Source organism: Vicia villosa, linkage group LG2, assembly GCF_029867415.1.
Source record: "Vicia villosa cultivar HV-30 ecotype Madison, WI linkage group LG2, Vvil1.0, whole genome shotgun sequence".
In the NCBI taxonomy this organism is placed as follows: Eukaryota; Viridiplantae; Streptophyta; class Magnoliopsida; order Fabales; family Fabaceae; genus Vicia; species Vicia villosa.
Genome location: NC_081181.1, coordinates 104,803,576 through 104,818,475, shown reverse-complemented (window position 1 = coordinate 104,818,475; position 14,900 = coordinate 104,803,576). Strand labels below are relative to the sequence as shown.

Genomic DNA, 14,900 nt, shown 5'->3' with positions numbered 1-14,900 from the left:
CTAAAATAATATATTATTTTCTGAAATAAAAATATTTTATTTTCCTTCAAAATTTCAATATTTTGCATAATTAATTAGTATATATTTATATATTTGCTTTTTAATTATTCTAACCAATCAAAAAATCATAAAAAAATTGTTCTTTATATAAAATATTGTTTATATATTATAAACTAATTTTGTACATATTTTGAATAATTTTATCTTTAAGTTTTAATTATTTGTATAATTATTTGCATAATTATGTTTTAATTAACTTAAATCTATTTCAAATCAATTCCAAAAAATTCCAAAAAAAATTAGTTTTGTTTTAAAATTAATTGACAAATATTTTGTACATATTTTAAACTTAATTTCTAGGTTTAAATCTATTTTCATCTTTTTTCTTCATTTTAATTTAATTAATCATGCATTAATTATAATTAAAATAAATCATAAAAAATCCAAAAACATGCCTTTTATTTTTCTTGCAATTTACATTCCTAGATACATGTATAGGATGTCAAATTCATGTAAATAGGCTAGTTTACATTTCCTGCACAATCGATGTAATAGCGTAGATTTACTTTCCGCACTTTACATTTCCGCATTTTAATTTCCAGCAAATATAAACTGCGTGTATGTCAAAGATAAAATTGAACCGTTAGATCACTAACTTCAAAGATAAAATATCTGAATACAAACACAATCACACTTGCACCTTTTAAGGTAATCCCTTCTTATTCTTTTCAAAATCAAAGTCAAAATTCTACTGTTTCGAGTACAAAATCGAACCTTTTGTTTATATTCGGTGAAAGGATAGATTTTTAAAGGAAATAAGGATAAAGACCTTACAACTCAAGGTAGACCTCCTAGTTTGCTTGCTCAAATCAAAACAAACAAAATTCTCATACACTGTTGTTTTTCAAAACAAAACTTTCCAAAAAGACAATATTTTGTATACATCCAAACACGGATCATTACAAAGTTAACGTTCTTTTCAAAACATCTTTCGAAAGATAAACAAGCATTTTGTATACATTCACACACGGATCATTACAAAATTCAATTTACAAAGGTATTTGAAACCACATATGAGCAATTTCAGAGCAATTGAAAAGTCATCGAAAAACAAGTGAGCTAAGCAAACTTAAGAGCCCATGGATAACCATGGATACAAAGGGTGCTAACACCTTCCCTTTGTATAACCTACCCCCTTACCCAGAATTTCTTAAAGGTCTTTTTTCTGTTTCTTTTATAAACCTTTCCTTAATTGGATAAAATAAAAGGTCGGTGGCGACTCTGTGAATTTTCAAAAATGCGAAAGCATTAAGCGATAAAAAAGAGTCAGTTCACGTATCTCTACAGAACAGAGGTATGGCCCGGAATTAAAAAACGGAGGTCCACAGACACGATAGAGGTATTCCATCACTAGCACATATAGGAGTGGCGACACCGGGTATCCTTGTCTTAAACCCCATTTGGCTAGAAGAATTCTTGAAGGCAATCCATTGATGGAGAACCTATAAATCACTATAGTGGCACATGCCATAATCCACCTGATGAACTTTTGGGGGAAGCCAAACTCCGTCATGATTTGATTAAGAGGCTCCTACTCCATAGTAGCGTACGCTTTTTGGATATCCATTTGTACCATACAACAGGGAGAAACACTCTTTCTATTGTATCCTCTAACAAGATTATGAGCCATCAAGATGTTATCATGTATGATTCTACCAGGGATGAACGCCGACTAGTTATCATTTATAATTGTACCAATAACTTTCCCAAGCCTGACAGTGAGAACTTTAGATATTACCTTGTAAACAACAGTACAACACGCAATGGGCCTCATGTCCTTGATTGTGGTAGCTTCGGGAGATTTAGGGATTAAGGTAATCAAGGAGAAGTAAAAGGCCTTCAACATAGTACATGTGGTAAAAAACTCCAAAAAAACATCAATGACATATTTTCTAACAATGGGCCAAGCTGACTTGAAAAAGAAGGATTTGTATCCATCAACCCCCAGGGGATTTCGTGTTCCCAATGCTAGATAATGCCTCGCAAATTTCTTTCTCCTCAATAGGTCAAATAAGGGAGCGTGATAGCTCTGTAGATAAAGTTTTAACCATTCTTATGGTCCAAACCATATACCTCCATGTGGATGAATTGTTCAGCACTGTTCATAATCTCCACCCTCACCTCATTGCTCTACCACATGATCCAAATCCTGTCGGTGTTATTATGATAGTAGTTGTACGCATACTTCCAATTGTGGCCAAAATTCTTCCAAATCCTGTCAGCATTATGTTTCTTTACTCTTGTTTCTAAAAGAGCAACAATAGGCACGTGAAAATTTGAGAGATAGGAGCCAATCACTCTGTGCCTAGCATTCTTGTTCAGGCCCTTAACATTCCATGTAGCAATCATGGAACATGGAGATCCCCTGTTAGACATTATCCAATCCTAAGGGGTGAGAAACTATTTTAAAATCTGTTGTCACTCTTGTTTTTAGGTGTACTACTAACTTGATGCTTCCCCTTATCTCCCTTGCTTAAAGTAATTATTGTCCATTCCTCTACAGGATTTCCACTTGTGCTTGTACCTTCTTCACCCTTGTCTATCACAGGTGGTTGGTCATCTATGTTTCCTGTGCCTTCAATTGTTGTGTTTATCAGTGGCTTCCATACCTTTGTTGTCTTTTGTTTTTGTGCATGGCCATGCTTTATAGCAGAGCAGTCATGACCAATTCTCAGGCATGTTTGGCAATACAAAGGTCTTCATTCGTACTCAATAAGCTGCTCCAAAGTTCTACCATTGTGATCCTTCATGCAGACTTTATCCCTTAGCTTTTGTGTTATGTCGACTTCTACAAGTACTCTGGCATAAGAGATATGAAGCTTCTTGGTAGAACACTCATCAACCATGATGGTTTTTCCTACTGCACTAGCAATCTTTGAGATGCTTCCCTGCCACATTATTCTCCTCAATGCTAATTTCAATATCCCCGTTGACGCCCCTTTTTACCACGATCATCAAAATCCTAGCGGAGCACGACGTAAATTTTATATACTTTAGTATAATTTAATATTAATTATGTCACTACTACAAAAATACCTTTTAAGCAAGGTTTCTTAAGTCGGTTTTCAAGCAACATGACCTAAAAAGGATGCAGTGGAAAATTTGTAATTATTTTTAACATTGTTAAATCGGCTCTTTGTTTGGGACACTTAACATTGATTATACAAATAAGAGTTTAATGATTATGCACTGACAGTGTAAAAAATGTTTTACACTGTCATCCAATTAGAATATAACTTTCTGTCATGTCATACAAGTTTTCTTAAATTTTCAGTTTGACTTGTCCTGATTCACGATCGTCATTGATTGACAGTGTAAAACTATTTTGCACTGTCAGTGCATATCTTTTTTTTCCAAATAAAAAATAAAAAAGAAAATAATTGTAGCATAACTCAGAGGTTTTTATATTTATTAAAAAAAATTAAAATAGAATATGTGAAACTCATATAGTCTCCAACCTTAATCTTTCCGTTTTTTACCTTCGCTTCCCGTTATCTTCACACGGGGCTCGCTAAAGCTCATTCCTCCCAATTGTTATGCGTAATCAATGGTGGGTTATGAATGCAGGTCAAGATTAATGGTAGATAGTTTCATTCTAGCCGTGTGTTTCCTTGACATAGCTTCTCGGGCGTTTGTTCTCTTGTTGTGTATAACTCCCTGATTCAGTTGCAGCCTTATAATTTTTCTCTCTGGAATCAAGTGAGCCTCTATGTTGTGGGTCCCACATGACGTTGTTGTCTTTGGTCTTAAGGGGCAGTTCTTTCTTTAAGGTTTTTTTTTGACAAAAACAAACTTAACGACTTTCATTCATCAAACAACGTTCAATACAAGGAGGTATCATATTAAGGAAACTACGCCTAGTCCAAGAATTGGCCGCCTTAGCTAACAAATGGGCAACCGAATTCGCTTGGCGCTTAATGAACTTTACCTCAAAGTTCGGAAATAAATGTAACAAATGCTGAATAGACTTAATGATAAAACTAAATTCAGAAGAGCCGACATATTTTTCTTTAAGAGAATTGACGACCGTTTGGCTATCACTTTCAAAGATAACATGCGAAAATTGGGATGAGATGGCATGATAAATTGCTTCCTTCAACGCCATGGCCTCAGCTTCCAGGACAGAAAAAGACCCGCATCCCAAGAAACACCTGCTCTGATGAATCTCCCAAGAGGATCTCTAAAGCACCACCCTCTGCTAGTAGTACCACAAACATTATTATAACCTGCATCAACATTGCATTTCACTTGATTTATCAAAGGCGGAATCCAAGTCATAGAACTATTAATAGAATCATCTACTGTATGTTCCTTTCTGGCTAGGAACCAATCGTGCCAGTTGTGGTAGGCTTGTAACCCAATTCTAATAGCATCTTCTCGAGTATCTTGCCAAACCACATTATTTCTACTCATCCAAAGGACCTCAAGCATAACTGCAAATCTACCCGCCTCCCTATGATCCTCCCGGCCACAGACATCAAAAATCAAAGACTTAGCATCATGGAAGGAATGTAAACGGGGGTCGATTAAAGAAGACAAACCTGCTGCCCGCCAACTATGAGAAGTAGAAACACATCCGAAAAAGACATGCCAATCATCTTCATCTTCTAAATCGCACCACGGACAAAGAGATGAACAATTAACATGATGTTGTTGCAACTTAGAACGAGTCGAGAGACAACCCCTACAGATTCTCCATAACAAATGTTTAGCTCTAGGAGGCGCAGAAATGTTCCACAAACTCTTCCAATTACCCTCAACAGCATGATGCATAGTACCCGCTTTGCATTCCTTTCCAAAGATTGTACCCCGATTTCACACTATATTCACCATTCTTCTCCTCTTGTCAAACCAATCTATCTTCCACAACATCCTCCACCAAAGGAACTTTAAGAATGGATTCATCCCCCGCATGATCAAAAAGAGAGTACACCTTACCTACATCCCATTGTTTGACGTTGGGTAACAAAAGATCTTTTACGAAAATCTCATACACTTCTTGAGTTTGTGGGCCTCCAACCCACCACCTTCCTTTCTCACGCACCCAAGGATCCAACATAACCTTAATTTTATTCCCTTCAGCTATACTCCACCTACTACCAATCTTAAGAACATCCTTAGCTTTGAACAAACTCCGCCAAACAAAACTCGGATTATGACCAAGATTAGAATAAAAAAAGAGGAGCGAGGAAAGTACCTTGCTTTGAAGATTCTAGCCACAAGAGAATTAGGATTCGTCATAATATTCCAACCTTGTTTTGCTACCATAGCCATATTAAAGGATTTGAAGTCCCTAAATCCCAAACCTCCTTCACTCTTCCGCATAGTTAACCTCTCCCAAGCCATCCACCTTATACCTCTATTATTACGACCACCCCCCACCAAAACAAGTTAAGCATTTTCTCGATATTGTTCACCACCCCATCCGGGATCAAGTAAACACTCATAATATAGGCGGGAATGGACTGGAGCACTGATTTAATCATAACTTCTTTCCCCGCTTTAGATAAAGATCTACCGCTCCAAGAATTAATTCTTTTCCAAATACGATCCTTAATAAACGAGAACACCACCTTCTTGCTCCTACCGATCATGGAAGGTAGGCCCAAATAATTCCCTGTACCCAACACACGTCTCACCCCCATACCTTCGCTAAATAATCTTGGGCTGGCACACTCAAATTACTTCTGAAAAACACTTCAGATTTTGAAAGATTGATCAATTGACCCGTCGCTTCAGCATACGTGTTAAGGATTCCCATAAGATTTGTCACCTCCCTTATACTTGCCCTGCAAAATAGAAAACAATCGTCAGCAAAAAGCAAGTGGGACACACTAGGTGCCCCCTGCAAATCTGAGCACCATGGATATCTCCTCGTGAAACACCTCTCCTGATAAGAGCAGAGAGGCCTTCAAAAACAAGAATGAACAGATAGGGCGACAGAGGGTCTCCTTGTCTCAACCCTCTTCCTGGAATAATGGGTCCAACTCTATCTGAATTGACAAGCACAAAATAATGCACTGAAGTAACACACATTAACACCTAATGGGTCCATCTCTCCTCAAAGCCAAGGCGAAGTAGAATACCTCTAAGAAACCCCCAATCAACTCGATCGTAAGCTTTACTAATATCAATTTTCAATGCTAGAGTAGCCTTGTTACCTTTCGATTTCCTTTTCAAGACATGCAAAATTTCCGTAGCTACCATAGTATTATCGAGAATGGACCTCCCTTCAACAAAAGCCGACTTCTCCTCCGAAACACATTTATCCAATACCAATTTCAGCCTATTAGCTAACATCTTAGCAACAATCTTGTAAAGAACATTACACAACGAGATCGGTCGAAGGTCCTTCATATCCTTTGGGGCAGCACATTTAGGAATGAGACAAATGTTAGTCTCAGTAAGTTCTGGGGGAAAATAACCTCTTGTCATCCACATAGAAACTGCCTGGAAAATATCATCACCGCATAAATTCCAAAAATGCTGATAAAAAGTCGGGTTAAATCCGTCGGGTCCCGGAGACTTATCTGGGTGCATCTGATTAAGAGCTTCATACAATTCAGTTTTGGTAATTTGGGAAATCAGCTTACAATTATCCTCTCGCGTTATCACCGGTTGGATGCACTGTAAAACCGGTTCATACTCCCCATGCGTTACTGCAAACAGCTCCTTAAAATACGAACATGCTATGCGACCCAGACCCTCTTGATCTCTAGCCACAACCCCTGCCTCATCAACAAGCATATCTAACCTCTTGAAATTCTTCCTCGCTGTAGCTGACCTATGAAAAAACTTGGAGTTCGAGTCGCCATGTCTTAACCAATGCATTTTCGCTCTTTGCTTCCAAAAAATTTCCTCCCGAATCAGAATTTTATTATACTCACGCTGTGCCTAAGAATCTACTTGATGCACCTTCATCGTTTACTAATCTAGCAGCTTCCATAGCTGCCATATGCAGAGTAAGATTGTGGATCTTTTGCTTAAAATTTGCTTTATTCTAGCTTGACAACTCCGCCGCACAGTTACTGATACGATGCAACACTTCATTATTAGTACCAGCATTCCAGCCTCTGTTAACTACATCAATCAACTCATCATCTTTTAACCAAACATTTTCGAACCGGAAACAGTACTTCTTGGCGCTATTACGATGGATCGGATCACATTGCAACAAAATGGGACGGTGGTCAGAATGGGAGGCTAGTAGATTAAGTAATTTAACATCCGGGAAATTGTCCCACCAATCTTGCGAGACGAGAGCTCGATCTAGTCTTTCTTCGATAACGTGTTCGGTGCCCCTACTTTTGATCCATGTGAAGGGGTGTCCTTCCAGCGGCACATCTAGTAAGTTACAGTCTGATACAGCTTCACGGAAACCGGTACACAGCCAATTGGGGTGTTGATGGATGCCAACTTTATCATGTTGCGAGAGTAAGTCGTTAAAGTCCTCGATAACGCACCAAGGCACATCAGACATGTTACGAAGATCACGCAACATATCCCAAGCCTCTCTTCTACAAGTTCTCTCCGGATAACCATAGTAGCACGTAAGACGCCAACCGCCCTTCGATTCGTCTTCAACCAATAAATTAACATAGTTTCTAGAGAAATTCAGAATGCTGCAATTTGCAGAATCTTTCCACATCACTGCCAAACCTCCACTTCTACCAACGACATCAACCGACAAACAAGAATCAAACTTCAACAACACACGAATATTCTCAAGCTTTTGCTTCTTCGACAATGTTTCCGAAAGGAACAACACATCCGAGCGATGCTTTTGAGCAAGTTGTCGCAGGTTCGGAATTGCACGCGGGTTGCTCAAGCCCCGAAATTCCAACTAAGAATTTTCATTTCTCCCGGCAGTCCTGGCTGCCAGGACCTGCCGATAAAAAAGTCGGAGTTGCATTTACATTATCTGTGCCACTGTTAGATAGCTGTTCCCTTCGGAGTTTACGTTCTAACTGGCCATCACCATCTTCTTCGAAAAATTTAGAGCAGGAAGGATGGATGCTGCCAATCAAAGGAGACTTAAGTTGAGTGGGATTATGAGAGCTGTGTTGGGAGGCTAGGTTACTATTAGCAATTTTTGGAGTGGTAGTTTTTGGTTTAAATTTGTGAGGTCTAGTATTTAAGTTACTGAGTTTTTGCTTTAGTGGGGTGGTATTCTTTAGCTCTTCAGTGGAACTGGTTTGAGAAAAAACGATGCTGTTAAGGGGAAGAGATTCAGAATTATGCATGCTGGTCTTTTGCGGGTTTATGAGTGGTTGATTTAAAATAGGTGGGCCAGTGGAATTTTGGTACAAAAAAGAGGTGGGGTTCGACAACCACGTAGGCAGCGAAGTCTGCAGGTTTGGTTTAGGTAGTGAGGGGGCAGCGTCATTTATGGCCAATGATTTGTTTGTAATATTGTCTCCCAAGATTCCTTCTGAAAAAGGCAAATGCTTTATGGCAGCATCTGGCCGTTGACCACTAATTATGGGCTCCATTAAGTTGATTTGACACTGACTTAATGCTGCATTATGGTCATCAATCCCAATAGCTGATTCACCTGAAAATCGTTGCACCAAGTGGTCCCCTCCAGGCGTACCCTCAAAGCCAGACGCGTGTGTACGAGCGTGGTGGGCACGCGCCGATTGGTCTCCCATGCAGTGCTGTGCATCATTACTACGATCTCCCATGAATTGTTGTGCAACATTACTACCAGAACCTTCCTCCTTCAACCAACGTGAACTTGGACCAGTATTATATCTTCTATTGTCTACTCTAAGATCAATAGACCAACCTCTCAATCCATTATCTTCCTCCATAGCAAACCGAATTTCACACTTCTGTTCTGAATGACCCAAAATACCACATACAAAACAGAAGAGTCCCAGATTCTCATACTTAAAGTTAACCATGCACCAATCTCCGCCTTTATTTTTCACTTTGGTATTTTTCTTTAAAGGTTGACGGACGTCTACTTTCACTCTCAATCGCATATACTGTCTCCATAAACTAGAATTGTTATTTTTATCATATTCAACAAACGTACCAATAAAATTCGCCATAGCTTTACCGACTTTCTCCAACATTAGACCTCCAGGCAGATTATGAACCTGAACCCAAAATTCAACATGGAACAAAAGGATATTTTCAATCTGAATACCGATTTGAACTCTCTCTATGATCAACAGATGACTACCGAAAGTCCACGGTCCTCCTTTCAACGCCGCCTCCATATCTAGTTTATGAGAAAATTGAAACAAGAATAACCCTTCCGAAGCTTTCTTGATAACAACCCCCTTAACCGGACGCCACATATCCGCCACTCTCTTCTTCATAGACATAACATGAATCGGTTTATCACACAGAAATCTTCCAACAAGACACAATCGTAAATCACCTCCCTCAGAGCTTTCCTCCTCCACATCAAAACAAAATCCCCCTTCATCATCCTTCTCTTGCAAAGATAAGTCGTCAATGTTTTGGGCTGACATACTGTGAAATCAATCAATAGAGCGGACCCAAAAAACCAGGAAAAGAAGATCAAGGCTTCTCAGTGGGAGAAGAAAAAACAAACCCTGGCAGAACTATGGTTACTTTAGTGCAGTAATCTTCGAAACATGTCTGATGTGCCTTGGTGCGTAATTTCTTTCTTTAAGGTTTATTTTACTCTATTTGTTATGTATGGTTCTTTATAACGTATTAACGTTTTAGTAAGTTTGGTGGAGGGGTAACCATCACCCTTAATTATCTCAATTTATGTTTTGCTTTTATGTAATTTTTCTTTGACAAAGAGAACACTTCAAATGCATGGAATAAAGATGTCACAGCCTTGTTTTGAAATAGTCGGTGTGCTTTCTTCTAGATAATGGAATTTATTGCTCTTGAAGTGTATCAGACCATCAAAGGCTATGTGGATATGTAAAAGAGGGGATCTCAGTGTCTTTAAGCTATCAAGGGGAACTATGAAAACCAGAGACATCATTAGCTTGATGATTTTATCTCTATTTACAGCCCAATAATTATAGTTTGTAATACAAACTTTGTATGAGCAAAATTACTTTAGTGCAGGTAAACTTAATCTCCCTCAATAACATGTCATTAAAAAATCCTTCTCTATTTTCTCACTAGCAACAAGTCATTCAAACCCAATTCTTTTTTACTTCACAAACTCTGATTGTAGTAAAACAAAACCTATTTTCTTAAGATCCAAGAAGAATGAATAAAACAAATACCAATTTTTTTACTAACCTAGCATATAAAACTTGGAAAACTTGTGAATCAATCTCTGAGTGATTGTTTTGCTGTTATGAGCTTCTTCCACTAGCTTTTATATTTTAGCAGCAGTAGTCTTCATCTAATGTAGTTGTCTTCGCACTAATATAATCTTTTAACCTTTAAAATAAGTAGATTAACTTACCTAAATCATTCTAAGAAATAAATAAAAATGAAAACCAACTTTTTTTATTTTTTTATTAAAATATATTTTCCTCTACTGGAAACTAAAAACTTACCGTTTAAATTCATTGTGTCAGTCTGTACAGTATAGTCTTTTAAATTTATTATGCATAGCTATAAGGGATACTCCGCCAACCTTAACCAGCTCTTAGGCAAAGGAGAGGATTAGAGTTTCAAAAGAAAAAAAATTACAAACAACCAAAATTTTATAATAAGAGGACATCCACTTCTAAGATCTCAAAACAATAGTTGTCTTGCAATTGTTAAAGATGAACTCGGCATTGTTGAACATAACATCATTCTGAATCACTCACAAACTCCCCACAGTTGCAAGCCAAATAACCACCACATTTATTCTAATAGACTTGTTTTCTACTTTGGACCAATTAAGTAAGAATTTCTTAAACTCCATCAAAGATAACTTCAACTCACTACCCAACCACCTATATATGTTCCTCCACACTCCGTTCGAAATGACGCACCCCTCGAACAAATGTAACCCAATCTCGTCCTCGACGCTACACAACGCACACAATCTATCCAAAATAACCCCCTCCTGCATAAAAGGTCCTTGGTTGGTAATCTATTGAGGTTGAATCTCCACCTGAACAAGGCAATATTTGAGGGAACTTTTAACTCCCAAATATGATTGATAGCTTCCACAATATTTTTGTCCAAAGAAGCAAATGCATCCCTACTAAAGTGGTGATAACATGAGCTTGCAGAGAGAAGCCTTTTCACATAACTTCCAAGCAAAACTATCCTCGTCAAGCCGATTGAAAGCCGCATTATTAAGGAGAGTTTTGAACTCCTTTCAGACTGCAGAATTAAAACTTGTGCTTTTATCAACCAAGCCTTAAAAATTCCAAGTCCATGTACCGTCCTCCCATACACCTGCCTCTTCTATGCTGATACCGGTGGCAGTCGCACTCTTAAAAACCTCAATGAAGGCTGCTTGAAGGGATTGGTTGCCCAGCCAATGCGCCTGCCACATGGCAGTGTTTTCCCATTTCCAACTACACATCTAACAACCCCTACAAATCCAAACGCAGCAGCACTTAAACGATTATCACTCATAATTAAGTCCCTCCACTATATTGAATCTTTACTTGTTAACACGGTAACGTCACCTGCACTTTGACCTTTACATTCCCATATCTACTACATAGAATTTTCGCCCATGGTGGATCAGATTCATTCAAGGTACACCACTTCCACTTGTTCAACAAATCCAAATCCATAACACTATTATCTTTAACACCCAATCCTCCTAATTCATGAGACTTGCAAATGATTCTCCAACTTACCTAATGTATGGACCTTCTATTATCTTTTCCATTCCATAGGAAGTTACTTTGGATTTGACGAATAAGTTGCAAGACTTTTTTAGGCGTTCTTTAAAAGAATAAGGAATATATCATAATAGCATTCAACACCGAGTTTATCATTACAACTCTTCCGCGAAGGATAGCTTTCTACCCTTCTAAATAGCCAATATGTTTTTAACTTGGTTAATCATATCTCGCCACATAGAAATCTTCCTTGGATTCCCCCCCACTTTGAATCCAAGAAACTTGAAGGGCAGCACATCTATATCGCATGCTAACAAGTTCGACGCCACTTCCATAAGCCAATCTCCCACATGAATTGCAAATATCTTGCTTTTGTGAAAGTTAACCTTCAATCCGGACATCATCTCAAATCCTCTAAGGATGACTTTCATACTCCACAAATTTTCACTATTTCCATCCGCCACGAGAATGGTGTCATCCGCAAATTGCAAGATATTAACATCCTCGGAAATGTTGAAACAAAAACCTTTATAGTCACCAATATCCACCGCTTTATTCGTAAGACTAGTCAAGGTCTCCATAACCAAAACAAACAAAAAAAGGAAAAGGGAAAAGGGGGCCCCCTTGATGCAAACCCCTCTCAACCTTAAAGTCTCTTGTAGTACTTCCATTGACGATAACAGACATAGAGCTACTAAACACGCTAGCTTCCATCCACCTTCTCCATTTTCTCCGAACCCCATTTTTGAAAGTAAATACTGCAAAAAATTCCAACTTATGCAATCATAGGCTTTTTCAAAGTCCACTTTCAAAAGCATACAACTTCTCCTGTCTCTTCTAGCCATATCCAAGATTTCATTAACCATAAGAATGCCATCCGCTATATTCCTGCCCAGAATAAACACAAATTGATTATCCGACACCAAACTACCTATCACCTTCTTTAATCTCGCTGCCAACACTTTAGATAAGATCTTTTGCAAGCTCCCAAGTAGGCAAATAGGACGATACTCTACTAGAGATGCGGATTTGATGTCTTGGGAATGAGAGTTATAAACGAGGAGGTACAAGCTTTAGTTAGTAAGGCGTACCTGTGAAAATCAGCCATAAAACTGACAATGTCCTTCTTTAACATTTCTCAATTCCTCTTAAAGAACTCAATGGAATAATCGTTCGGACCGGCACTCTTATTGCCATCGCAAGAACATATCGCATCCGTAACTTCCTCTTCACTGAAATTCCTTTCCAACCAAACCTTGTCACTAACACTTAACAGATTGAACTATAAACCCTCAGAAACCGGTCTGCTACTGTCACTCTCCTTGAAGAAGTCTTCGAAATGAGCCTTCATGACCTCCTTTATACCCTCCGGCCCCTCAATCTTACCACTCTCCCCTTCCAAATTTGTAATGACATTTCTCCTATACCTTTCTTTCAACGATTTGTGAAAACACCTCATGTTCCTATCACCCTCCTTCAACCATAATTGTCTTAACTTCATTCTAAGCATACTTTCCTTAAGGTTTAAGGCATCCCACATATCACCCCCCATAATACCTCTATCTTTTACTATCTCCCCATTGTTCTCAACAAAATTATCCACCATTAGACCATCTAAATCATTCAGCTCCTTCACCTTGTCACTCACCCTTAGATCAATCCACCCAAAAACATCACGATTCCAATCTTTTAAACAGGGTTTAAGTCTTTTAAGCTTCTCGTACAAAACAAAATCTCCTCTTCCCACCAAAGATATCTTTGACCACTCCTCATGAATGAAAGGGATAAAGCTATCATGTTTGAAGCAAATGTTGTTGAACCTGAATGGTTTCAGACCCCAATCCACTTTGCCTAAGTTAAGCGTAATTAGGAAATGATCAGAGATGTCTCTATTTCCAACCATTTGATCATTAACATTCCAATCTTCAATTGAAACATGAGACTTTTTATGTTCATGTGCAAGTAACAAAGAAATTTAGAGCAATATGATTCACTAAATCTAGTAGGCTTACATTACATTGTAAAGTTCTCATGGCATCTAAAGTTTTAAGAGCAATATGATTCATGTTCAACATACCATGGGAGTGCTATTAGAAAATTAAGTCAAACATTAAGGTCTTGATGTTCACAAAACAATTAAGTGTTTCTTTCTCTGCAAGTGTTTTTAAGTTTTTATGTAATAGTAATAATTTGTGAAGGGCCGACATGCCATTCAGAAGGCGTGTTGCCGCGTTGGACACGGATACGCGTACGACACATATCTGACATGTTTTTGAAATGTCAAATGAAAAATAATAATTTAATTGCAGCGGACACGGATACGACACCTTGTTTCAAATAAAGGACACACTTAACTAAAAAATAGATTTTAAAAAAACTCAATAATTATTAGATTTTAATTTATAAAATAATAGGTTTTTTTACCTTTCATATTTCATTTCTCCACTATAAAAATAACACAATTAGGATTCCTTATTTATTTTCTTACTCCACGGTTTAGAGGTTGGTTTTATCAATATGGAATGACTATGATATGATTTGTATTATTTTATTTTGGTGGATTTATGTCTTTTTTGTTGATTGAAAATACTACGTTTATATATATAAGGAAGGTCACATAGTTGTAAGAATACAAGGATATATAAGGAAGGTCCCTACAGGCTAGGGAGTGCGTAGATACAGGCGCGGAGTGACCGTTCATGACAGTCACTAGGTCTCATGGCCATCGAGAGGCCAATCAACGTGCATAGATGGAGGTGTCTTTCGTAGGAAGGACATGGTCTTAGAAATGGGGTCCTTGCAGGCCAGGGAACACGTATGAATACCTGCAAAATTAAAACGCAAGACATTCGCAGTATATAAATTGCAAACATAATAAGCACGTAAGCACATAAGCCCTAGGTTCATAGGTTCGACGTAGCGGCTTAGGGTGCCTACCCTTCCCATTGGTATGTTCTAGAAGGTCTCATGGGGTCGTTCGTAGCTGCCGAGACTTTCTGTCTCTTTGGATTTTAGAACAACTCATTTTATCCATGAGGTTCGAGTTTTAGGGGTAGGTTCCCAGAGAGATCAGCCAAATACCAAGTCCTGCCCTCAACA

General features: G+C 38.2%; 2 protein-coding genes across 2 annotated transcripts; both read right to left on the bottom strand.

Annotated features, from left to right (window-relative positions):
- Nucleotides 1-7,060: 7,060 nt before the first annotated feature.
- On the bottom strand, nucleotides 7,061-7,708 carry LOC131649724 (uncharacterized). The gene has a single exon (XM_058919482.1). The coding sequence runs from the start codon at nucleotides 7,706-7,708 to the stop codon at nucleotides 7,061-7,063; it is 648 nt and encodes a 215-aa protein (XP_058775465.1).
- Nucleotides 7,709-13,083: 5,375 nt separating this feature from the next.
- LOC131649723 (uncharacterized) lies at nucleotides 13,084-13,704 on the bottom strand. The gene has a single exon (XM_058919481.1). The coding sequence runs from the start codon at nucleotides 13,702-13,704 to the stop codon at nucleotides 13,084-13,086; it is 621 nt and encodes a 206-aa protein (XP_058775464.1).
- Nucleotides 13,705-14,900: the final 1,196 nt, after the last annotated feature.

Excerpts from the sequence above, each read along its gene's own strand:
- LOC131649724 (XM_058919482.1), bottom strand. The coding sequence starts at position 7,708 with ATGTGGAAAGATTCTGCAAATTGCAGCATTCTGAATTTCTCTAGAAAC.
- LOC131649723 (XM_058919481.1), bottom strand. The coding sequence starts at position 13,704 with ATGGTTGGAAATAGAGACATCTCTGATCATTTCCTAATTACGCTTAAC.